The sequence below is a fragment of the Sciurus vulgaris genome (genome assembly GCF_902686455.1).
Source record: "Sciurus vulgaris genome assembly, chromosome: 11".
NCBI classification, from domain to species: Eukaryota; Metazoa; Chordata; class Mammalia; order Rodentia; family Sciuridae; genus Sciurus; species Sciurus vulgaris.
In genome coordinates this window covers 66,310,592-66,333,454 of record NC_136472.1, presented here as the reverse complement: position 1 = coordinate 66,333,454, position 22,863 = coordinate 66,310,592, and the positions used below count along the sequence as shown (strand labels likewise).

At 43.0% G+C, this 22,863-nt stretch overlaps 3 protein-coding genes and 1 long non-coding RNA gene across 7 annotated transcripts in view; 2 read left to right on the top strand and 2 right to left on the bottom strand.

The window, feature by feature from the left end:
- Positions 1-1,017: 1,017 nt before the first annotated feature.
- Positions 1,018-5,916, bottom strand: ARFIP2 (ARF interacting protein 2). Of its 4 annotated transcripts, none has more exons than XM_079103261.1 (8): positions 5,767-5,915; positions 4,828-4,968; positions 4,482-4,578; positions 3,662-3,780; positions 3,265-3,486; positions 2,554-2,711; positions 2,231-2,405; positions 1,018-1,778 (listed from the first exon to the last, which is right to left on the bottom strand). In XM_079103261.1, the coding sequence occupies exons 2-8, from the start codon at positions 4,924-4,926 to the stop codon at positions 1,623-1,625; spliced, it is 1,026 nt and encodes a 341-aa protein (XP_078959387.1). In that variant the 5' UTR covers positions 4,927-4,968; positions 5,767-5,915; the 3' UTR covers positions 1,018-1,622. The 4 variants fall into 4 exon arrangements, with proteins under 4 accessions (XP_078959387.1, XP_078959390.1, XP_078959389.1 ...); XM_079103262.1 differs by having other exon boundaries at positions 1,720-1,846; positions 5,767-5,916; XM_079103264.1 differs by lacking the exon at positions 3,265-3,486.
- Positions 5,917-5,977: 61 nt separating this feature from the next.
- Positions 5,978-6,950, top strand: TIMM10B (translocase of inner mitochondrial membrane 10B). Its single transcript, XM_079103266.1, has 3 exons — positions 5,978-6,097; positions 6,289-6,384; positions 6,579-6,950. Exons 1-3 carry the CDS (start codon positions 6,053-6,055, stop codon positions 6,753-6,755), a joined length of 318 nt encoding a protein of 105 aa, XP_078959392.1. The 5' UTR covers positions 5,978-6,052; the 3' UTR covers positions 6,756-6,950.
- An 11,311-nt stretch (positions 6,951-18,261) lies between these two features.
- The window catches only part of DNHD1 (dynein heavy chain domain 1), a 79,721-nt gene continuing 75,119 nt past the window's right edge, over positions 18,262-22,863 (top strand). Inside the window, 2 exon segments of the mRNA XM_079105771.1 lie at positions 18,262-18,331; positions 18,587-19,424. Coding sequence (XP_078961897.1) covers positions 18,277-18,331; positions 18,587-19,424 — 893 coding nt within the window. The 5' untranslated portion in view covers positions 18,262-18,276.
- LOC306641004 overlaps positions 18,325-22,863 on the bottom strand; it is a 35,639-nt gene continuing 31,100 nt past the window's right edge. Inside the window, exons 2-3 of the long non-coding RNA XR_013757985.1 lie at positions 19,169-19,402; positions 18,325-18,684 (exon numbers count right to left, since the gene is read on the bottom strand). This is a non-coding gene — a long non-coding RNA (uncharacterized lncRNA). The remainder of the gene's footprint in view (positions 18,685-19,168; positions 19,403-22,863) is intronic.

The window sequence follows — 22,863 nt, the reverse complement described above, 5'->3', positions numbered from 1 at the left end:
GAAATTCTGTATCCATGACAATCAGACTTGTGTGGATCCCAGTGCTAGGAGAATCTGCTGACTGGGTTGTTCCCTTTCTCCAGCCCTCCAGAGCAGGAGAATGCTGAAAAATTCTGAGCTTTCTTTGGCCATCGGGCAACAGAAGTAGTGATACCTGGGTCCCAACTAAACCAGTGCTGTTGGGAAGTTTTCTTGTCACTTAAGGCTCAGATTTGGGCTCAACACCTGGGTGCAGGGCCACAGGAACTGCCTCAATCTTTCACTGAGTTCCAGCAACTAGTGCAGCAATGCTCCAGTTCTTATGGAGGAGCCTCAGGAGGGGTTCATGCTTGAAGTTTGGGGCTAGGGCCACTGGCTAATCCAAGATGAAATTGAAGACTGTTCCACACGATTTTAGGCCTCAGGACTATTTTCTCAATCCTAAACTTCCCCCAAATTGTCAAATCTCTACTTAAAAGGTTCCACAGATCCCTTTCTCCAAAGGATTAAAGTCCTTAGTGGACTTCCCTATCTCTGCCCCAGTCTAAGTTAGATGCCCCTCCACTCCCACAGCAAGCCCTGTATTCCTGTATCCTAGTACTTCTCTTTCGTAGTCGCCTGGTTACTTATTTCTATCCTTCATTAGACCTTAAGCACTGTGAACAGGGACCATGTTTTATTCACTGTTATTTCCCCAGGGTCTACTGCAATGCCTGACAAATAAAAGCACTCAGTAAATGTTTGCTTTGTGATTGAATGCACCATGTAGATCGGCAAGCCCAAACTCCTCTGGACCCTATGCTCCAGAGAAGCACAGCTGTTTTGGTGTTGACCTGAAGAACAAAATAAAGCTCTGGCTCCAGTTGGGGCTGAGGAAGATCAGAACCTTCAGACTGTTTCTGAAACCGGTGACTTCAGCTGTCTGGCCATAGCTCCTTTGAATTTATAGGATGTAGGTATATGATTAGACTGAGCATTGCCCCATCCCGCCCATCCTCCTACAGTGCCCCCCACCCCAACAAATTGACCTCACTGGGCCTGCTTTTATGAAAGGTTTATTCCTAGTGCTAGATCCCAATCTTCCTGGGCTGTAAGCACAATTAAACTGGGTGGATGGGTGAGGGGAGGCCCATTCAGACACAGAGCCAGAAATGGGGCTCCCCATTATTCTCACCCCTTTGGTCCCAGTCCCCTTCTCTGCAATGGGTAGAGAAGGGACAAAGGGTATTGGAGGCAACATTATTGGCCCAGGGGAGCCCAAGAAGAGCTGCCATTGGCTGACAGAGCCTTATTAGGCTCTGTCATTGGTCAGGGGGCACACCCCAAGAGCTGGGGATAGGCCTGAGGAGTGATGCCATTGGCCAGGGAGTGGTTTGTCATAGCCTTTGGCTGTGGAGTGGAAGGAAAAGATCTGGGAATGAAACCCAGTGGTCAGGAAGATAAAGGACAGGGCAGCAGCTTCGAGGCCTACAGGCCCTCTTCATACCACAGCAGCATGGGCAAAACTGGTGTCAAATCCCAGCCAGGGAAAGGGAGCCCAAGCCAGAGGGCAAGTGGCAAGGGATGTCCTGTGTCCGACTCCTCCACCCTGGGGCTGCCCATCCCAATGTCCTTCTTGATAGCCAAGTCGGGCTGGGAGCAGCTCACTGCTCCTCTAGCCAAGAGGGCTTCTCAGCTCCTGGAGGCCGCAGCTTGATGTTGAACTGCTGCAGGGTCTGCTCCAGTTGTTTCTGGTTCCCAGCAAAGTAGGCGGACACAGCGTTGTGGAAGAGTAGCAGCTGCTTGTGCATCACCTTGATCTGGGGGTCCAGCAGGTTCAGCTAAGGCTGGACTCAGGCGCCCTTCTTGAGGGGCTATGAGCCTGAGCCTGGGTAGAGACCAGGGGCACGTGGAATCTGCTCTGATGGTGCTTTTAGGATGGGGAGTGAACTCCACCCAGGGAGTCAAAGGAGAAGGGTCAATCTGATGGAAGAAACCTGTCTTGATTCGCTGGGTTTAAGGTCTTAGTATCCCAGCTCAGGGGTTATTTTTTCCTAGTTATGTTCTTGGGACAAGCAGCCAAATTCTCCAACAGAAGAGGGCCAGCAATTAGAAGGAGGGTGACATGAAAAGGCTCAGGAGCTGAGGGGCTGGGGAAATATCCCACTCCCTAGCTAAGCTGCATCTCCCCATCTGACAATGGGGAGGGTCAGAGGGGAAGGTTGCTGTCAGATGGGAAGGTGGTCTAGGATCAAGGGAATGGGGTTGGCACCTTGTTTTCTTCCAGGAACTTGAGCTTGATAGCCACATCTCCCCGAAGCTTCTCATACTTGTCCCGATGGGCCTGGAAAGTGGCCTGGGCGCTCTCAAGTCGACCACGTGTCCCTGCATCCCGGGGACCTAGGCTCAGCTCCTCTAAGTCTGTTCGGTAGGCATCATATTCCAGCCTGGGGAGGGGGTGATAAAGGCTGGTCTCCACCCAGTTGTTTTAAACACAGATTTTCCTTTCCTTCCTGAATTCTTATGCCCCTAATGCCCAAACTTCCACCCATGCCAGCCAACTTCCCAAACCTTAGGCCCTGCCAGTATGCACACCTGGCAGCCTCATACTGTTTGACAGTCATGAGTGTGTCTTCCATGGTCTTGGTGACCAAAGTGTTGATGCTAGAGACAAAGAAGTTCACAGCCCCTAGAAGTGTCTCCCCATTCTTGCACAGCAGCTTCTGAGTCTCTGCATTGTATCCAAATTCCTCCTGAGGGCAGAAGGGAGGGACAGGTCTTCAATAACAGTCCCTATTAGACTGAAGCTATAAACCCTTCATTCCCCTCCTTCCCACAGAGGAAACCGCCATCAAAATTGTTAACAATCAAGGACTGCCTCTAGTAAGGCTTTCTTTGCAAGAAAATTAGTAGGGCCACCCTGGAGATGCCTGGGGTAGAAATGTGGGATGTGGGGGTTTTCAGATAAGTTCACAAGACTGAAACAGGGAGAGCTGGTGCAGCAGGCAGGGGAAGGGATGTGATTAGGTCGAGTACTAAAGGTATTCTCGACAATGTAAAGAGTTATTTGTGAGACACCTAGTGTGCCCCCTCCCTTGTCACCACTCCCTCCAACTTCTGGACCTCTGTACAAACCCTTAGGCTGCCTCCACAGGTGAGTGCTGCTGGGGGCAGGGCTAGGACCACCCTGGAGGGGTTCTCCCTGTGGGCTGCAGGAGGGAGGGAGGGAGGGAGGCTGAGGAGTGACTGCCTGGAAGGGCCCCGGCCTCATCCCCCTGCCCCCCCTCCTCGCCCTGGCTGAGGCACCTGAAGCTCTGGGGACTTCTGGCTGAGGTCAGCAAAGGCGTCACCTAGTGCATGCTGAGTCTGCAGCAGACTGTAGAGGTGGGCTGTCAGTGCCCGACCCAGCTGCAGGACACTTTCATACTTGCGCTTCGTTTCACGCAGCAACTCAATCTGCAGCTCTAGCTCCAGGTCCACAGTCCGGGAGCCTCGGCCAAATCGCTCTGATAACAGCTGTTTTGTGCACTGATTGGGAAATGGCGTAATGGGTCAGAGACCATAGATCCTGCCCCCCAACAGGTACCTACATCAGCACCTCCCGTCTCCTAGTCTCAGCCATAGATAAGATATTAGGATCTGGGGGAAGGAAAAAAGGTACCCAGGGGGAGTTTTGGAGAAGGGAGAGGTGCTTCATTCCCACCTTATATGTGTTGATGCCCCACTTCTTGACAATGTCAAACTTCTCTCCGGCGATGCCCCGAGCCACCTCATCTCCAGGGCCAGCAGGCGTGGTGCTGTGAGATGGATGGCGGCCAGACCCTAAAGAACCAAATTCTCTGACACCAGCCTCTCTTAGATACAAGCAGACACCTCTGTGGCCCTCTTATACTTCCCTCCCACCACATGAAAATGACTTTCCTGAAAGGGAGAATGTAGAGACAATTGGAGTCTCTTGCTAACTAGGAGAAATTATAACTTTGTGCCCTAAAAGCAAATCCCAATATGTACTTGCCTCTTTGGAGTGGCAGTGGGGTTAGTGGTACATAGGGGCAGAAGAAATAAAATATGCTGAATTTGGGGTGGAGTGGGATCAAGGATGGTAGATCTGGATAACAGGAAACCTGATTGACAGGAATCCTAATCTGTGAGACTCGGGGCTGTTTGTTCCTTTAAATTTTAAATTCCAAAGTAAAACTCTTGAGAAGTCTCACAAAGTTTTGACTCAGCCTCAAGCTCCAGAGGGGAATTCCTGGGAAGTAGAGGTATTAACTTGGCAGAGGTGGTGGTGATAGTAAAAGGAAAAATGAGCCATCTCAGGGACTAAATGGCAAGTGGAAAGCAGATGGTCAACACAGAAGCTGGCCTGAGGCTGAGGAGAGTCCATGGCCTGAGGCTGAGGAGAGTCCAGAAATTCCCAATATCTCAAAACATGATTTAAACGTTACTAATTGAATCCTACGCTCCTCCAAACCATTCCAGTTCCCCTCTCCACTGAAGCTTCCTGTCTCTAATCATCATACCTGTGGGGATGAGTCCATCACCAGAGCCCCCATAGCCACCAGACACAATGCTAGTTTCATTGAGGTTGGGTCCTGACACCATCACCTGCTGGAGGTCCTATAGGCCAGAGAAGAGGTGGGCTTCAGGAACATAGGGGCAGCTGAAACATTTTGGGGGTGGGAACAAGCTTAGACTGAAGCATAAGAGTACACAGGAAATTCTACACAGAATCAGAATGAAGATTTGTAAAACGAATGAAGGGAGTAAGATAAGTTAGGGGAAAGCTACTGGAATGGGAGTGAGAGCCCAGAATTTATGAATTGGGATCCTTAAGTTGAAACAATTGGAATAATCAAACAGAAGCACCTGCTCCAGCCCGTCATCTTCAGGAAGCTGCCCAGCTTCACCATTCCCATGGATGGGGATCTCCATTGTGGCTGCCTTCCCTAGGATCCCGTCCGTCATGGCTAGGGAAGGGACTGGAGTCAAAGTCTCCACCCCAGCACCCTGCAAAGCCCAACACAAACAATTCTGGAAACTGGACAGGACTCCCAAAGACAGAGGCCTCCCTTGCCATTTCTGAGGTTTCAGAAGTTGTCCCAGGAATTGAATGTTCCTGGCATTGGGGCACCACTTCTTTTGTCAGGTACATGTACTTCTCCCCTCCAAAGTTCACACTGCTACACATGTGTGCCCAAGCCTCAGGTGTCTTCTCCCAGCATTCATCCTTACTTTTAGTAATCATTCATGCATTCACTCATTCAACAGACGTATACTCAGGGACCAAGACGTGTCAGGTCCTGAGGTAATGGGAAATACAGCAGTGAACAAGAGAAAGTCTGTGCTCTCTTGGAACTTATCCCCACGCGGGTGTGTTTACTCCCACCAGGTGACAACCCCTTTTAGGGCCTCAGGTGCTCACCCCCATTCTGGCATGTTCTCCAATGCGTACCCCTTCACATCTCTGGGTGTTCTTTCCCCTTTCCTTCAGGTGGTCTCCCCCTCCTCCATCTCATGCACCTCCTCTTCCTCGGGCCCTCCCCCCAAGGCCTTAGTTGATTCAGTTGATGAATGTTCCCGATGTCTGCTAAGAGCTTCTCTTTCCCAAGACACAGGCGATCCCTTTCAAAGTCGGTTATGTCTTCCAGGTGTGCGAGTCCCTGCTTCCCGCCCCCCCTCCACCGGCCACCCACATACACCTGGGCATCAGGTGTGTCCTCATCCTTGCCCAGGGCTTAGGGGCATCTTGCCTTCAGGACAGGTTTATGCGTTAAGTTTCCCTTCTCCAAAGTATGTTCCTCTCACCTGGGCCGGGACGCTTTTCCCCTCAGGGCGCCAGGCCCGGGCTGTGCGGGGACCTCAGGTTCCAGTTCCCGTCGCGATTCTAGCAGCAGGTCAGGGACTCGGCGGAAGTGACGTCCTCTCTGGGCAGAAGAAGCCGGCCACGTCGCAGATTATAAGGGCGGAGATGACGTTACAGCTATAGGCGGGGCAATCTTAGGGCCAAGTCGCTAGGGAGAGGCGAGAAATTACTTCCGGGGCGGTACGGGGACGCTGTAAAGGAAGTGACGTAACCTGCGCCGACGGCCTGATGGAGCAGCAGCGGCAGCAGCAGCAGCAGCAACAACTGAGGAACGTGAGTGAGATCTAAATTGCTTCAGGTTCAGACGTTCAGTTCGTTTCTCTGCCCGCATCTCAAGAATCCCAAAGAGCCAGGGATTCGAGGGCTGGAAATAGCCGTGGTGCACGGTCCTGGGAAACCTCGGCGGCGGGGCTTTGAGTTGAGGTGGAGGCCCTTCTCGCTGACTTTTTGGTCTTTTCTCCCAGTTGCGAGACTTCCTGTTGGTTTACAATCGGATGACAGAACTCTGCTTTCAGCGCTGTGTGCCCAGCCTGCACCATCGAGCTCTGGACGCTGAGGAGGTGCGAAACTGTAGGGAGGTTTCCCTTAATTTTTCACAATTAACGATGGAGTGCTCACCACCACCACCCTCCCCATTACCCTTCCTCTGACCCTGGCTTTTCCATGACCTCACCCCGAGATTGGGGATGGGGAAGGAGCAGGCGGGCTTGACAGGACACCTCTGGCCTCTATTTCCATCCTGTCTTCCTTCCAGGAGGCTTGCCTGCATAGCTGCGCTGGGAAACTGATTCATTCCAACCACCGCCTCATGGCTGCTTACGTGCAGCTCATGCCTGCTCTGGTACAGCGCCGCATCGCAGACTACGAGGCTTCCTCAGCTGTTCCCGGTGTTACTGCAGAACAGCCCAGAGTCTCGTCATCAGGCAGCTAGCCATCCCCAACCCCAGGAGAGAAGGTGCTGCATGGATCCTCAGACTGAAGGACTCAATAGGCCTTGGGCTTAATAATGAAGCTTGTACAGAGAGATTGAGGGGTTACCTGAAAGCTGGATACTGTTTTTTTTTGTTGTTGTTGTTGTTCTTTTTGTTTTGTTTTTTTGAAGGCAATAAACCCATTCTTTATTCTGTTTGGTTTATATTCTGGGCAGGGAATCTTAGTTCACTGTATTGTTACCATCTTTTGTTCATTTAGTGCATATCTTCAGCCCTGGCAGCTGAGAAATTGCCTTCTATATGTAAGAGAAAAATTTCAGCATTCCCAGGCATTTGGTTGATGTAGGGTCTGTGCACACAATTTTAAGTTTGGTAATAGCAATAGAAAGTTGGTTCCTGCTCACATGAGTGCTCTTTTTGGCTGTCCTTGAGTCTGTTGAATTTAAATGAGTGTATATACATTGATTTTTAACTTTCTCCTGGACTGTGTTTTACAAAAAAGAATTCTGTTGGCTCTAGAGAAAGACAGTACCTAAGAACAACAGAGTTTTTTGGTTTTTTTTTTTTTTAATTAATTAATTTATTTTTAAAGAGACTTTTAGGTTCTGCTTCCCTAGGAAGTCAATTGCCATAGAACAGAGATGAAACCTGTAAGAATTTGGGGATGTTCTATAATTTCAATCATTTCCCCGGGCTGTTACTTTTATTGTGTTTTCTGTCTTCCTGAGATTACTAGTAAAATTTTTAGGTAACAAAAGGTCTGTGTTCTTATCTTCAGGGGCATTTGGAAGTGGAAAACTGCAATACAAACTTCAGGAAGAGAAATAGGAGAAATAAATGGTGGTGGTTATGAAAAAAGGACAAAGTGAAATCTGTGGGACCTAATTAATGCTACCTTAATATTTCACTGCTTGCTTAAAATATCCTAAATCCATCTTTCCACTTCTAACCTGTATTATCCCTGTATCTATTCTATAACTTTTAATTCCAGCCCCTCCATTATTGCCCTTTCCTTTGTGTAGTGCACTACTATATTTAGCAGTCTGAGGATCTCATCACACCACCCCATTTTCTTGTCATCCTTAATCTCCTTGTGTCATTCTTATTTTCTATTGCTCCATTCAAAATACTAGAGAAAAATAGTTATCTAATAAATGCTAGTGAACAATTAAGGTTTCCAACCTCAACTAAGTTCTCACTACCAACATGCAACCCTTCATGGAATCCTGATTCATTCCCTCCCCTAATCACCATGACAGTTTATACCTTCACTGCTCTCTTTAATTGCACTACTCCCTCAAGTATTTCTGTGAGGGGACCGTGTTTCATTTTTCTTTTTCTTTCTTTCTTTTTTTTTTTCTTTAACAGAGGAATTAAAGCTCCTAGATATTGGTTTTCATAATTTAAAAAAAAAAAAGTAAAAACTCTCACCCACAAAGCAGATGGTCTCTGACATCCACAGATCAGAAAGCTGAAATTGTGAAGTAGCAGACCCTATATTAAAATGCAGATGTGACTTTAAAGTCCATATTCTTTTTACTACACTAGGCTGCCTCTCAAAAATCATATCTATTACACACCTATTTTTTGCTGGTTCTGAAGTTAGTAGACATGATGCTAAATCTTAAAACTATAGAAGTTATCCATTTAACAGGAGAAAGCAAGAATTCAAAATGTATCAGAAGCCCATCCTGTACACATTTATTGAGAAAGAGGCTCTTTTAGCTTTTAGTTTTGCCCTTTTGAGCTATTTTTTGCATAGAAAAGTTATTTAGGAAGGTAAAAGTTGGTGACCAGGAAATTCATTACCAAGAGGTTTCATATCTCCCCAATAAAAATTCTCTCCTTGGGAAGTGTAAATGTAGATCAAACAGCTTGTGAAGTTCTCAACTCCCAGAGCTAGAATGGAGACAGGATATTGTGTTGCTGGTGGGAGAAAGTCACATCAACATTTATATGTATTGTTGTAGTGAACTTCCATTGTGAATTATGTTTCCTTTCTATGTGACATACTTTAGTAATTGCTGAAGAAAGACTAGGAAAACAGATCTGACTCTAAAGCCTGTGTTTTTTGAACTGCCTGAGCTTTTATCTGCAATCTCATCTATACCTAGTTTGTCTGTAGACATGAGAAAACAGGTGTGCCTCCATCTGATCCATCAATCCCTTACTTAAATTTTCAATCTTTTCTGTCTTGGCTTTTTCCTCTCTGTTTGTAAATATATTCAATACCTAGGAGAAAAACCTATTTCTGAGACTACTGTCTAGTCAACTGATCTTCCTCAGGTCTTGCAGTAAAGTGATAGCCATTGGCAGAGTGAGAACAATGTAATGTTTCAAGCAAAATATACGGGAATAAACTTTGACCTAGTATTTTAGATAATCACAAACATTGGAGACAGAGTTAGTGTTCCTGTCATTGTATTCAGAACATAACTGCCCACTGCTTATTCTCATCCTTTGAGGCTGTTCATTCATACAACACTCGGTATTGCTTGTTCTACCACTCATTAACTACTGCTCTCCTGCTATTTTCCTCTAAATTGCTACTCTTTGATCTTCCTATCCACCCTGTGATACTTTAATGTTTATAGACAATCCATTTGGTATTTAGGTCTTTTAATTCCTTGACCCATTTTAATGATTTCCACCCTAAGCCACGCCTCCCTTAGTTATATCATAGCTATTGTCATCACCCCAAACTACTACATCTTAGTCATTGACCATATTCCTTCTTTGTTTATTGAACCATTGCCTCTACTATCATTGTTTGATTTCTCTTTAGCATTTAGGCCATTTTTTTCCCCATTATTACTGACCTTTAGATTTCTAGCCAGCTTAAACTCCAGTGGTTTTCTTGTAGTTCACTGAATTTCTTTGCTTTTCATCTTACTTCTATAATCCTGCTAGATTTTTCTGCTTCTTACTGCTCACTGTAATAACTATTTAAACCAATATTTTAAAAATACCCCTATCATTCTTTTCTCTTTCTGCTATTCACCCTATTTCTTCAGAAAAGTAGAAGCTATCTGTTGGTAATTTCTACCATTCTACCATTTATTTGTCCACATATCTGCAGGTTTTCTTCCTCTTCTGTCTAAACAGCAGGAATTCCTCTTGTCAAATGCCAGTATCTATTCTTTTGCTATGAATGCTAGTCTTTCTTTTTTGAGGGTCTTTAACTTCCTCCTTTACTACATTCTTATCAGTATTTAAACCTGCTGAAATCCCCCTGTTAAACCATTCTACCTCATATTCTCTCCAGTCATCTTCTTATCTTTCTACCTTAAAGCTAAATGTCTCAAAAACGGTTGAATACTTTCACTTTCCATCTTAAAAGTCACTCTCCATTCCCATTCCTCACCTCAGTCCATTTTGAATTCTACAACCCTTATTAAGGTCACCTTGGTGATGACCTGGATTCGGTGGTTATCTCCTAGTCCTCACCTTGCTTCTCGGTGATATTTTAGTGCCTCTTTCTTTCCTTCCTACCTTCCTTCAGATTGAACTCAGGGGCTGTCTATCACTGGGCTACAACATCCCCAGCCCTTTTTTATTTTTTATTTTGAGACAGAGTCTCACTAATTTGCTCCAGCTGGCCTCAAACTTACTGCCTTATTGTTTTAGGCTCCCAAGTACCTGGGATTACAGGCGTGGGTGACCAGGCCTGACAATTTGGTGCTATTTTCTAGTTCATTATCATCAGTACTTCCATTGGTGCCTGTGTTTCCACTTTGATGATGTTTCTACTACCTCTTTGATCATAGCTCCTTAGCCTCAGAAAGCTCATCATCTTTCTAGCCTTTAAATCTAAAGTTTTCTCTAGATCTTGTTCTTTCTCAGACTAACTTTTTAGGATAGTTTCATCCACTCTGAGCTTTAGTTACTGATGACCCCCAGATCTCCAAGCTCCTTGACATCTCTACTTAAGTGTCTCAAAAACATCCCAAATTCAACATATTTCCTTATAAACCTTTCAATGCCTGATACTCATCCAGTTTTAGAAGCTAGAAACTTAGGCTCATCCTTCTTTATCATCCCATCACTCAATTGCCAACTCCTCTCAGTTTACATTTCTAAAATCTCTTGATTCTACTTGTTTCTCTCCATCTTCACCATAATCTCCCACTGGGACTATGGCTGTTGCTGCTTCTCCCCTGGCCTGCTTTTGTGCTTCTTCAGCCTATTCTGTACTTATCAACCAGAACAAAAACTGATGCTTAAAGCCATTCTTCTAGAATGAAATTCTAGAACTGAAATTCTAGTTATGACCCATAAGACCTTGCATGATCTAGCCCCTTCCTGCCAGCCGTTTATCAGTGACTATCAAATATTGGATTATCACTTCTACTTGTTAAATTGACTTGAATCACATTTTACTTTCTCCCTGTCTATTCTAGCCATGCTGACTTTCAGTTCCTCTAGCTTGTCATGTGTTGCACCATCTCGGGGCCTTCGTACTTATTGTTTCCTGGTTTGCAATATTTTCCCCCTTAATCTATTTAAGTTCTACTCATTCTTGAGATCTTGGTTCAAATTCTCTTTCTTGAACAAACTCTTCCCAGACTTCAGCTCCCGTAATTCCTCATGTTTTGGGTGTGTAGCACTTTTAGCAGTTTGTATACTTCATTTGAACAGAATCCATATCTCTTTTAGTTACATTATATCCTCATCAGAAAGCCTGGAACATGATATGTGCTCAATAAATACATGTCGAATGAACATCTTTCAGTTTTTTCTTAGCTAATTTACCATGAACAAAACCAAGAAAAAGACTTTATCAGAAAAGACAGATGCGGACCTGCAAATGTAACCTTTGACCTTTTGCCAATTATTTAAGAGATGTTTTTCTTGAAAAACTCACCGAATGATATCTTTTGTCCTTAAACAGGCAACAGGTGAAAGTCCCCATCTAGAGCAATTCATTCTTGTTCTAGTTTTCACTCAATTTCTATATCCTACAATTCTGCTTAAATGTTTCTTGAACACTTTCCTTTCCAACCTCATTATCATGCCTTAAACATTCATCAGCTATTGTACAGATTTCAGCAGCAGTCTCCTAATAACTTTTTTCCTTGAGTCTGGACACCTTTTGACTAGTTAGGATTTATCTCAGTTAAATGTAACAAAGACTCAAATTACAGTGACTGACAAACTTTTAATTTCTCTTTCAAGTGAAAATTTTATCCAAAGTTTATATGGTGACTTTGGAGTCACCTGACAATCAGGCTACTCAACAGCTTCCTGTTGGTTATGTGTGAGGTGTGACTCTTATCCTTGGGACCCAAGATGGAACTTTCTTTATCACATAAGTATTCCAAGGAACAGAATGGGATAGGGATTGGTGGTAAAGAGGCATGTCTCCCTTCCTTTAAAGACATATACTTAGAAGTTGTACATCACAAATTTGTCATGTAGTCAGCTCTTGTTTATAAGGGAAGATGGGAAATGTAATCTTGATTCTTAAAATTTGCCCAGCAAAAACTGGGAATTTTATTTCTAATGAAGAAGATGATTGCTATCAGTAGATACCTACCAATTAATTTTCAACACTAGCAAAGAGTGATTATTGTAAAATATAAATGATCATACTGATCTACTTAATGAGTTCAGTGACATTTGTACTCCTTAGCATCACAACTGAGGCTTTCTCTGATGAGTTCCCAGGTGATGTTTCTGGCCTCATCTTCAACCCTCTTTCCTCAGTTTTTGACTGTCTTATCCTTGGTTAAAAGGATCACTTATAAAAGGATACACCATGCTACTTCATAACTTCTTATGGGTGTGTCTCACATCCAAATATTCAAATATTTCACATTTTTGAATGACTGCGTTTACTAGGTTAAACCCTGCAGATAAGTGAATGAGATAAATGAAGTGGGTGTTCTCTTGGAGGTTAGCATAGATATGAAAAGGTCAATGTAGGAAAAAATATCAATCATGATAAATGTTAAGAACAAATGTATATTGTAATGGAAACATGATATTACAAACAGACTTACCTTATTTGTGGAATGAAGGAGAGCTTTTCTCAGGAGGCAATTTTGAAGTTGAGATCCAAAGGATAAATTAGAATTAATCACATAAAAGAGGGGAAAGGCTGTCTTTCTTTCCTTCATTTCTTTGTTCAGATATCACCTTTTTATTAAAGTTTACTCTGATGATTCCATTTAAAATTGCAATCCACACAACCCCCTCAGACATTCCTGACCTCCTTAACCTGCTCTGGATTTTCTTTCTATAGCATTTATCACTTCTCACACACTATATAGTTTACTCATTTTGTTTGTTGATTACTTGTCTTCCCTACTAGAATGTAAGCCCTGTAAGTCAGGAATATTTATTATTGTTATTTTTTACACTGATATACCAAACGACACAGTGCCTGACCTAGGTGAGGCTGGGTGAATATTTGTTGAGTGAACAGAGGCATAGACATATAGTTTGGTTTTACAGAGAAGGGGAATTCCTCTAGTTGGTCACAGGAAGGAGGGAGGAATGAATGAGAGCAGATTTAAGTAGTTTTTTGATTTGGTATTGAAAGGTTGAGAGGGTTCCTTTTAAATAGTTTGATGGTTAGTTTCATGTGTAAACTTGGTGAGGTTATAATACCGTTATTTGACACTAATCTAGGTGTTGTTTTGCAAGTCTATTACGGATGTGACTAACATCTACAATTATCTACAATTAGTTGATTTTAAATAAAGATTACCCTTGATAATGTGGTTTGGCCTCATCCATTCCATTGAGGCCTTAAGAGCAAAATGGAAATTTTCTAGAAAAGAAATTCTGCCTCAAGACTGCAGCATTATCTTCTGAGTTTCCAGAATGCTGGCCTACCCAACCAAATTTGGATATACCAGCCACCACAGTCATGTGAACCAGTTCCTTAAAATAAATCTCTTTATATATACATATATCTTAATTCTCTGTAGAACCCTGATTGATACAGCACCATTTTTAAATAAGAGATGAAGTCAATCTGAGAATAAAGCAGAAGAAAATAGAAAATGAGAGAATTCAGGAGATTTGAAGTAGACTGCACAGAATAGAAAAATGAATTGACAAAAGAAAAAAAGATAATTAGAAATTTTGGTAGGCTTGAGGCCTCAGCAAAGGTTACTGAGAACTCCCTTCTGTCCTAGTCTGTCTGGAAAGCATCTGTTGTTTAAAGCCTTAAAATTTAAGGCCTATTGTGACTTTGTTCTTCCTTGCCCTTCCTAGAAAGGCTTGTCCATGCCCTTATTCTTGCCCTAATTGAACACTATTATGTTTTGTTCAGCATTATGTCAAAATTAACAACAGCCAAATGTATAAATAATATCAAAAGTCTATCTACCAGGCCCTATTCTAAGCATTTTATGTACATTAAAACATATAATCCTTATAATCAATCTTTAAGATAGACATCACTATTATCTTCATTTCCAAGAAGTGAAACTGAGAATTTTTTTTCAGTTTTCTGTAATAATTTTTAAAAATTGTTAGTGGATATTGACCATACAAATTAGTTTCACTGTGACATTTCACATATGCATTGGCTTGATTATAACAACCCTCCCTACTGCCATCCCTTCCTATGTCAGTCCTCTTCCCCTTCCCTTAAAGTACCCCTTTTACATTCATGTGTTTTTGTTTTTAAGATTCCACATATGAAAGAAACATACTTGTCTGAGATTGGCTTATTTTGCTTAACATCATCTCCAGTTCTGTTATGGTTTGGATCTAGAAATATCCCCTGAAATGCTCATGTTTTGAAAGTGTGGTCCAGAATGCAGGAATGTTCAGAGGTGAAAAGATTAGATTATGAGAGCTATAACCTCTTTAGTGAATTAATCCATTTGATGGATTAATAATCTGAATGAACTACTCAGTGGTTATTGTAGGCAGGTGTAGGTTTAGAGGAAGTAGGTCACTGGGGTTGTGTCCTGCTAGGCTCCTCATTTGTTCTGCTTCTTGGCTGCCATCAGCTGAGAAACTTCTCCATTACACCCATCTCCCATGATGTTCTGCCTCATCTTCGACCCAGAGCAATCGATTTGGCCAGCTGAACCTCTGAAACCATAAGGCCAAAACAAACTTTTCCTCCTCTAAGTTGTTTTTGTCAAGTATTTTGATTAATGTGTTGAAAAGCTGACTAATACAAGTTCCAGCTATTTCCCTGCATTTGACATTTTGTTCCTCTTTATGACTGAATAATATTCCATTGTGTATATGCACATTCACCCATTGATGGTTATCAGGCCAAATCCATAAGTTGACTATCAGGAATAGTGTGGTGATAAAAATGGGTGTACAGGTATCTCTTTTGTATACTGACTTCAATTCCTTCAGGTATATACCAATGAATAATATAGCTGGATTATACTATAGCTCTAATTTTAGTCTTTTAGGAACCTTCATATGGTTTTCCATAGTAGCTCTATTAATTTACATTCTAACCAACAGTCTTTAAGAGTTGCTTTTCCTCCCACATTCTTGCCAGCAGGCCTGGATTCATGTGTTTATGTATTTGTTTTTTGTTTCTTGATGATAGACATTCTAACTGGGATGAGATAGAATTGCAATGTAGTTTTGATTTATATTTTCCTAATGGCTAAAGATGTTGAGTATTTTTTTAATTTATTGGTTATCTGTATGAAATTCAGATTTTAATTCAAGCAGTCTGACCCCAGAGCCTGTCTTCCTAGTCACTAATGAAGCTTGTTATGCTTTTATGCATTTTTTCATAAATATTTTTATTGCCTTCTCATGGTACCTAGCACTAGATACTAGGTATAGAATAAGGAACAATCAATCTCTGCCACTGTAGAGCTTATATTTCTAGTTAGAGCAAATATTGAGAAAGTAAGTATGTGAGATGATAATAGGCACTCTGAGGAAAATAATTCAGGATAAGGAGACAAGGATATAGGGAAGTGTGTTTCAATTGGGTGGTGAGTGAAGAACTCACTAACAAGGTGGTATTTGAGCAGACACTTAAAATGAGGAAGTAAACCCTGAGGACATGTGGAAGGAAGAGTATTCACCTTTTACTGTTCTACTAGTGGCATAAGCCAATAGTTATTCCCCGGTATCCACTTCCCCCTTCTTTCTTTACTAATAGAATCCCCAAATTTTATCTGGGCATATGATCACCAAAAACAAAGATTAGATTTGGTAGCTTTACTTGCAGCTAAGTGTGGCCATGATTTTGAGTGATGGGTGCAGTTGCCCATCTGTGCCCTTTTAGAAAAGAATATGCCTTCTTTCTCTTTCACTTCATCTTACTGGTTGGGATGGGCCCCAGCAGACATAGTGGTATATTCTTTTGGACCTTGAAGACAACGACTACTTTCCTGGAGAAAACATAATAACTAAAAAGACTACCATGTTGGCCCTGGAGAACTTACCCTTGAACTGTTTACATGAGAGGAAAAAAATTTTGGGACTTTTTATTATAGCATATATATATAGTAGAATTTTAAAATGTTCCCCCAAATTTCTTGCCCCAGTGTACAAACTCTGCATGTTCCCTGGAACTGTGAATATGACGGATTTTACTTTTGTGATTAGGTTACATTTTATGGTATAGTTGTAAGAAGGGAGATTTTCTGAGTGTGTCTGATCTAAGCATACAAGCCCTTTAATAGCAGGAAGTGTTCCTTGACTGGCTGCAGAAGAGGATATCAGAAAAGCATGAAAGGGTTTTGAGGCCCTGCTGCTGACTCGAAAATGGTGGGACCCTGTGGCAAAGAAGGAAGGAAACAGGGACTTCAGTCCTAGAACTGCCAGAAACAGTCCAAACTAAGAAGAATAAGCTTGAATGTGACTTTTTTTTCCTCAGATCCTTCACATGAAAACAGCCCAGTCAGTATCTTGATTTCAGATTTATAATAAATCAGAGAACCCAGTCAAGTCATGCTGGACATCTGTTCTGTAAATCTATGATAGACTACATGGGTTTTGTTTTTGTTTTTATGGTTCGTTTTGTTTTTGTTTTACTGGAGATTGTGCCTAAGGACACTCTACCACTGAGCTACATCCCTAGCCCATTTTATTATTTTTTAAAACTTTGAGACAGGCTCGCCCTAAATTCTGAGGCTGGCCTTGAATTTGCCCAGTCTCTAAATTGCTGGGATTACAGGGATTTTTTTTTTTTTTTTTATTGTAAATAAATGGGATACATGTTGTTTCTGTTTGTACATGGAGTAACAGCATACCATTTGCGTAATCATACATTTACATAGGATAATGATGTTTGATTCATTCTGTTATTTTTTCCTCCCCCCTCACTCCTCTTTTCTACAGGGATCTTTTTAAAAGCTGCTTATTTTGTGATACTTTGTTACATAGCCACAGAAAACTTGTGTATTAGTGAAGGTTCTCCAGAGAAAAAGAACCACAGGCTGAGAAGTCCTACAATGTATTGACCACTAGCCAGAGAGCCAGGAAAGCTGGTGGTTTAGTTCAATCCAAGTCCAAAGTCATGAGAATCAAGAGTGCCCATGTTTGAGGGCAGGAGAAGATGGATATTTGAGTTCAAATAACAAATTCATCCTTCCTCTGCCTTTTTGTTCTATATGGGCAGATGCCCGCCAATTTTTTTTTAATCATTCAACTGAATTTTTTTTAAATCTGCCACTACTATATTCCCAGCCCCCAGCTAAACTTGGAGCACTTTAAGATCAAAAGTTTTGCGTAATAGGGTTTTTCTTTGGGGAGTGGGATGGAGCAGATGCTAAGTAGTTGAGGAAGTGAAGGGAGGGAATCCCAAAAACATACCTTGCTGGGACCTAGCACTAACTTAGACATTCATTGAAAGGGTACACGGCCACATGGATCACCTGCTCTCCACACCCTCAGAAATTTTAGTCCTCGAATCAATCAAGTCATTCTTTTTCAGAGCCGGGCAGGTTTGGCGCAGGTCCAGCTGCTCCTGGCTCTGGTTTACCCCTGGGCTCCGTCCACCTGCGCCCAGGCTCTTTTCTCTAGCTCCTTAGCGGCTCCAGGAGGATCTGGCCCCTCGTGGTCCACTAACCGTTCTAACAGCTGGGGGCGGATGGAGCTGCGGGTGGGACCTTGACTCTGGGATCCGTTTATCTTGGTTTCCCAAGAGCAGATTGTTGCCCCTGTCCAGCGGAAGACCCTCTCCCACGCATTGCCCAGAGTCGGTTTCCTCCACCTTTCTCTTTTAGCCTCTTCTTCCTCCGGGTTTCCCTACCTGCATCCTGACCCAGCATTTCACTGCCTTTTTGCTTTCTTTCCTCAGCATATTCTCAGCCTGTAGGCAAAGATGTTGGGAACTGGGGCTTTGATGCCTCCTAGTGACGACCAGTTCCTCCTTTCAGGAGATCACCGCCTTCACTCTGCATGAAGGTTCCTTGCTGTGACTGAATTTCTCTGAAAGTCCTATCATCAGTTTACCTCTTCAAAGGATTACACTGCGTGTGTACCAGTCTCTGGGTGGCTGTGGTTAGGGTGAACCCATGCCAGGAACCCAAGTCTAAGATCATCTATTTCTCCAGCAGGTGCTCCCCAATGAAACCTCATCAGCAGATTTGGCATTCTTCCTCTCCTTCACCTCCTACACCAGGTGAGGGGGCCGAGGCACTTGGAGGTGGGAAGAAACTTACAGGAAAGGTTCCCACCTCTGCCCTGGGCGTGCTTGTTACCAGTCTTTGGGGAAACAGTAGGGAGGGACTGAGAGGATTAGAAAAGGCTCTCTGCTGTTCTGGCTCTGCAGCTCCATCCTAAGGTCCTACATTCCTCCCTTAGCCCTCAACCCCAAGGACGCTGCCAAGAGTCTAAAAGCCCTTTTCCTGCCCCTCTCCTGGGCTGGGTCATGCAGGTAAGGGTCAGCAGCAGAGAACCTGGAACTGGCAGTTGGCACCTGAGCTGTGGGCACGATCACTTCGACAGCAGTTGAATGCCCAGCTCCTCTTGGTCCTGGAAGAGAAGAGGGTGGATTTCTCTCCTGATGAGGTATCATCGGATGCCCCAGAGTCTTGGCACTCTGTATGTGGCCTTACCAACAAAGGACAGCACTGGGCTGGTCAGAAGAAACAGAGGCAATTACCAAAGGCAGTGACTGAGTCAGAGCAGTCTACAGTGCTGAAGCTCCTGCTAGCTGAGCTCCAAACTCTCTTCTCAGCTGTGTTGCAGGACTGTAGCCCTGCAGCTTGGTGCTACCTGCATGCAGTACTGGGTCTGCTGCCTCCATATCGTGAGTTGCTAGTCGGTCACCTTGATTTGCTACCCTTCCTGGAGCAGCTGTACTGCTGGGCACCCTGGGTCAAAGCCCAACTCCACCTGGACCTGTTAGATGCCATAAAAAAGGCCTTTCCCCCAGACAGTTCTCTGTTAGATAGTGCCTCCCATGTTGACTGTCATCCCAAGAAGAGGAGGATCCATCAAAGGCCCCCATGTTCACCCTGTCCCTTTATGCAGGCCCGACGGGGTGGGCGGCAAGTAAGGGAAAAATTGGCCACATGGCTGCGACCAGTGACACTGCCTGAGTTACAGCGCTGCCTTGGTATTGTTGGTACTGAGGTGGCCCTGGAAGAGGCCCCGTGGCTGGATGGGCTTAGTCTTCTGCCTTTGGCACTGGCGACAGACATTCCTGTACAGTATGAAACCTGTGATGCTGACATCGCAGAGAAGGAGCCTGTTGGAGAAAGAGAGACTAAGTAAGTGAATCACCCAACTGGGGCTTTGAGCAGAGGAGAAAAAGAACTTAGTTTATGGGTGCCGCTAGGGCCACTCAATGTTTATTTATTTATTATTTTGTACTGAGGATTGAACCCAGGGGCGCTTAACCACTGAGTCATATCCCCAGTCCTTTTTTTTTTTTTTTTTTTTTTTTTTTTTTAATTTTGAGACCAGGTCTCACTAAGTTGCTCAGGCCCTTGCTATGTTGCTGAGGCTGGCCTTGAACTTGTAATGCTCCTGGCTCCGCCTCCCAAGTCACTGGGATTACAGACATGTGCCACCACACATGTCTACAGCCAGCTTGTTATTGATTTTAGGGATTAGCCTGATCCCATGCTAGTGTGAGGGTTCTCCTTTCTTCCTTTCTGTTTGCAAAATAAACCCAGTGTCTCAATGTTAATCCTCACAAGGAAATGCAGAAATTAAAATCAAAAGCCAGTCATTAGGAAGCCAATGGTTAAGAAAACAGTTTGACCTTCCAGTTTCCAGACTTCTTTCTCAGATGGTGCCAGAAACATCCTTAGTTCTTATTCTTATTCAATAATAATCACTGAGCCTTGCCTCTGGGCCTACCTTGTGTTGAGTTCTAGACACTAGGTTTAAGGTCCTTAGGATACTCCTAGGGAGTGCTTGTGAGAGTGGCCTCCCCCACAGATCTGTGTGAGCTAAATTTACCTCAAGGCAGAGAGGGTGGCAGGAGGCTACTGGAGGGGATTTCATGCTAACCCTTCCAGAGTCTTCCTCCTTCCCTTCCAATCTGGGTTTTCTGGACCCTTGAATGATTTTTCCACCAAAATCTGATGATGAGAGCTCTCTTTAGAAACACCTCCAGAGGCTGGGAACATAGCTCAGTTGGTAGAGTGCTTGCCTCACATGTACATAGGCCCTGGGTTCAATCCCCAGCACTGTAAAAAAAAAAAAAAAAAAAAAAAGAAGGATATTCAGAAATGCCTACAGAAACCTCTTCTGAGAGTTCTTAGCTTTAGTTTTGGAATTTCTTTCCGTCCTCTGGCTTGATTTTCTAGGTGTTTTATAGTTTGAGTATGACACTGTCACTATCTGGGAAAAGCCTAGTTTTTACCCTTTTTTTTTTTTTCCTTCAAATGAGTTAATTTCAAGTGATACAGAATTCAGAGAGAACAAAGACCAAAGAGCAGGCTCTGACAGGGTTCTAGGCTGGGTTCACTTTAAATTCAGAGCTGATGAGAAATGGCTAAATGAAAACTATGACTTTTTTTTTTTTTTTTTTTTTACATAAGTTTATTCTTAAATTTACAACAGACTCCCAGACAACACTCATCTAGCAATAGGTTGCAAAAGATATTATGGCAGGGGAGTCAGATATTTAGAAAGGAATGTAATTGAGTATCACCATCATCTCAGACACAAGTAATAGCTTACTTTTATCCAGATTTCATCATTCTACCTATGGCCAGGGGACCCTTCCCGGCAGCCTTCACTTTTAGCTCCTTAAATTCCTTCTGCTTCTCATTTTGTTTACGCTTGAAAACCTTTTACATCCATTTCTTTGGCCTGCTTCTTGGCTGTTTCAGAGATGTCTTCTTGCCACCTTTACTGTTAGAGCTGGCACCTGCTGCCTTCCCCATATTCTACTACCCTAGTTTAACCTTTAATCAAGCTTGGATACCTCAGTTTTTGCCCTGAGTTTATGGCTAGGTCAAGTTTTTCCTGAAGTCTCAGAGCCCTAATGGTGGACAGATAGGCTGGCTCCGAGAACCCTGATGGAAGATGGCCCCATACCCCCTCTATGCCTTCAATAGCCCCAGTAGACTCTTCCTTTTTCAAAGAGCTTCCCTTTGCTCTGAATATGAATTTTCTTTCCTTGGGGACCTTAACTGAAATGGTAGTAGTCTGAGATGTTGGGAAGTGATCAAGTTCTTCTCCCTCTCTTGGATCCTGTTGGTAAACCTCTGTTTAGCTAATACAGCTTAATTTACATTAAGTTTTGCAGGGCTGGCTTCCCAGTCATTCATTCATTCATTCATTTCAATGAGTATTGTTGAACACCTATATATATGTCAGAAACTGCTAGGTGCTGGGCATATAAGAAGTGAATAAGACTTTCCCTTGGAGACTTACAGTTTATTTAGGGAGATAGATAAAGATTTTTAAAATTTTTATTTTTGATACTGTGGACTGAACCCAGGAGCTGGGTGCCACTGGGCTATATTCCCAGCCATTTTAATTTTAAGACAGGGTCTTAAAGTTGCTGATGGTTTCATAATTTCCTGAGGCTGACCTCAAACTTTAGATCCTTCAGCTGCAGCCTCCTGAGTCCCTGGGATTACAGGTATGTGCCACTATGTACAGCAAATAAAATATAACTACAAATTATAAATATAAAACAAAAAGCCTACTACTTTTCACGTGGCTTCTCCTCTGGGATATGTGTTTATGTATACAGTTTGGAGAAGGCACATCAGAGGAATTTGGGGTTAGATTAGGTTAGCAAAATATCTTGCAGGTTAGAAAGTGATATGGTGTTTCAAGGAGACAGCAATCAGTAGTAGTAAATCCTATGGAAGCAAGTAAGAATCTGAAAAATACTGGGTTAGCAATAAAGGATATGTTAGTGAGAAAAGTCTCAGTGGAGTTTTGTGGGGAGGAAGGCAGATTGTAGTGAATTTAGGAATGAATGAAAGATGAAGTGGAAACCTTGATTTAGCATTTTTTCATGAAATTTGGTTTGAAGAAAGAGATAGTAGGACAATAACTTGAAAGAATTTTGGTGTCTACATAGGACTATGAAAAAGTAGAGTTTTTTTAACCTCTAAGTGTTCTTTAATAAGAAGAAGAACTTTAAAATATATCATAGAGGGGGTGTAAGGGATCCACAGCACTGATCCAGAAATTTACCTTGTAGGAAAGAAAGAGTAACTTGTACTTCCAAACTGGGGGACAGATAAGTGTGGGGGAAGACAACTGACATACAAAGCATTAGTTCATGGCTCAGAAACTCAGTTTCTCCAGGTAGGAAAGGAAGTAAAGAATGGTGTGGGACTAGAAGTTGGCAGGGCTGGATATGAGATTAGGTATAAGATTGAGCAACCCAAAAGGGTTGTCTGTTTATTGGTTTATACTACGCCACAAAGCAGCATGAGCCCACAGTCAAAATTGAATACTAGAGCTTCATAGAGAGATCAATATTCATGGTTCTTTGATCTTCTCAATCTACTATATCATATAAGAGTTTAACTTCTGAGGAAATAAATTTGGGGGGGAAGAATGTAAAATGTCCTGATCCAATATGAAAGTCATAAACCCTATTTGTTGATATAAACTCTAGAGTAGAATTACACTACTAACCCTGGGATAACTTATTCTATTGATGAAAGTTTGGGTCAACCAAAGATATTAGTAAATTTTGACTAGCTGTTAAGTTAAATCATTCCTAGG

Bases quoted from the DNA above. Each gene is read 5' to 3' on its own strand.
- TIMM10B (XM_079103266.1), top strand. From the start codon at position 6,053: ATGGAGCAGCAGCGGCAGCAGCAGCAGCAGCAACAACTGAGGAAC. The intron at 6,098-6,288 runs GTGAGTGAGATC...CTTTTCTCCCAG, and splicing joins AGCAGCAACAACTGAGGAAC to TTGCGAGACTTCCTGTTGGT. The intron at 6,385-6,578 runs GTGCGAAACTGT...TCTTCCTTCCAG, and splicing joins GAGCTCTGGACGCTGAGGAG to GAGGCTTGCCTGCATAGCTG.
- ARFIP2 (XM_079103261.1), bottom strand. From the start codon at position 4,926: ATGACGGACGGGATCCTAGGGAAGGCAGCCACAATGGAGATCCCCATC. The intron at 2,406-2,553 runs GTGTGCATACTG...CCCCCTCCCCAG, and splicing joins AAACAGTATGAGGCTGCCAG to GCTGGAATATGATGCCTACC. The intron at 1,779-2,230 runs GTGCCAACCCCA...CTGGACCCCCAG, and splicing joins AGTTCCTGGAAGAAAACAAG to ATCAAGGTGATGCACAAGCA.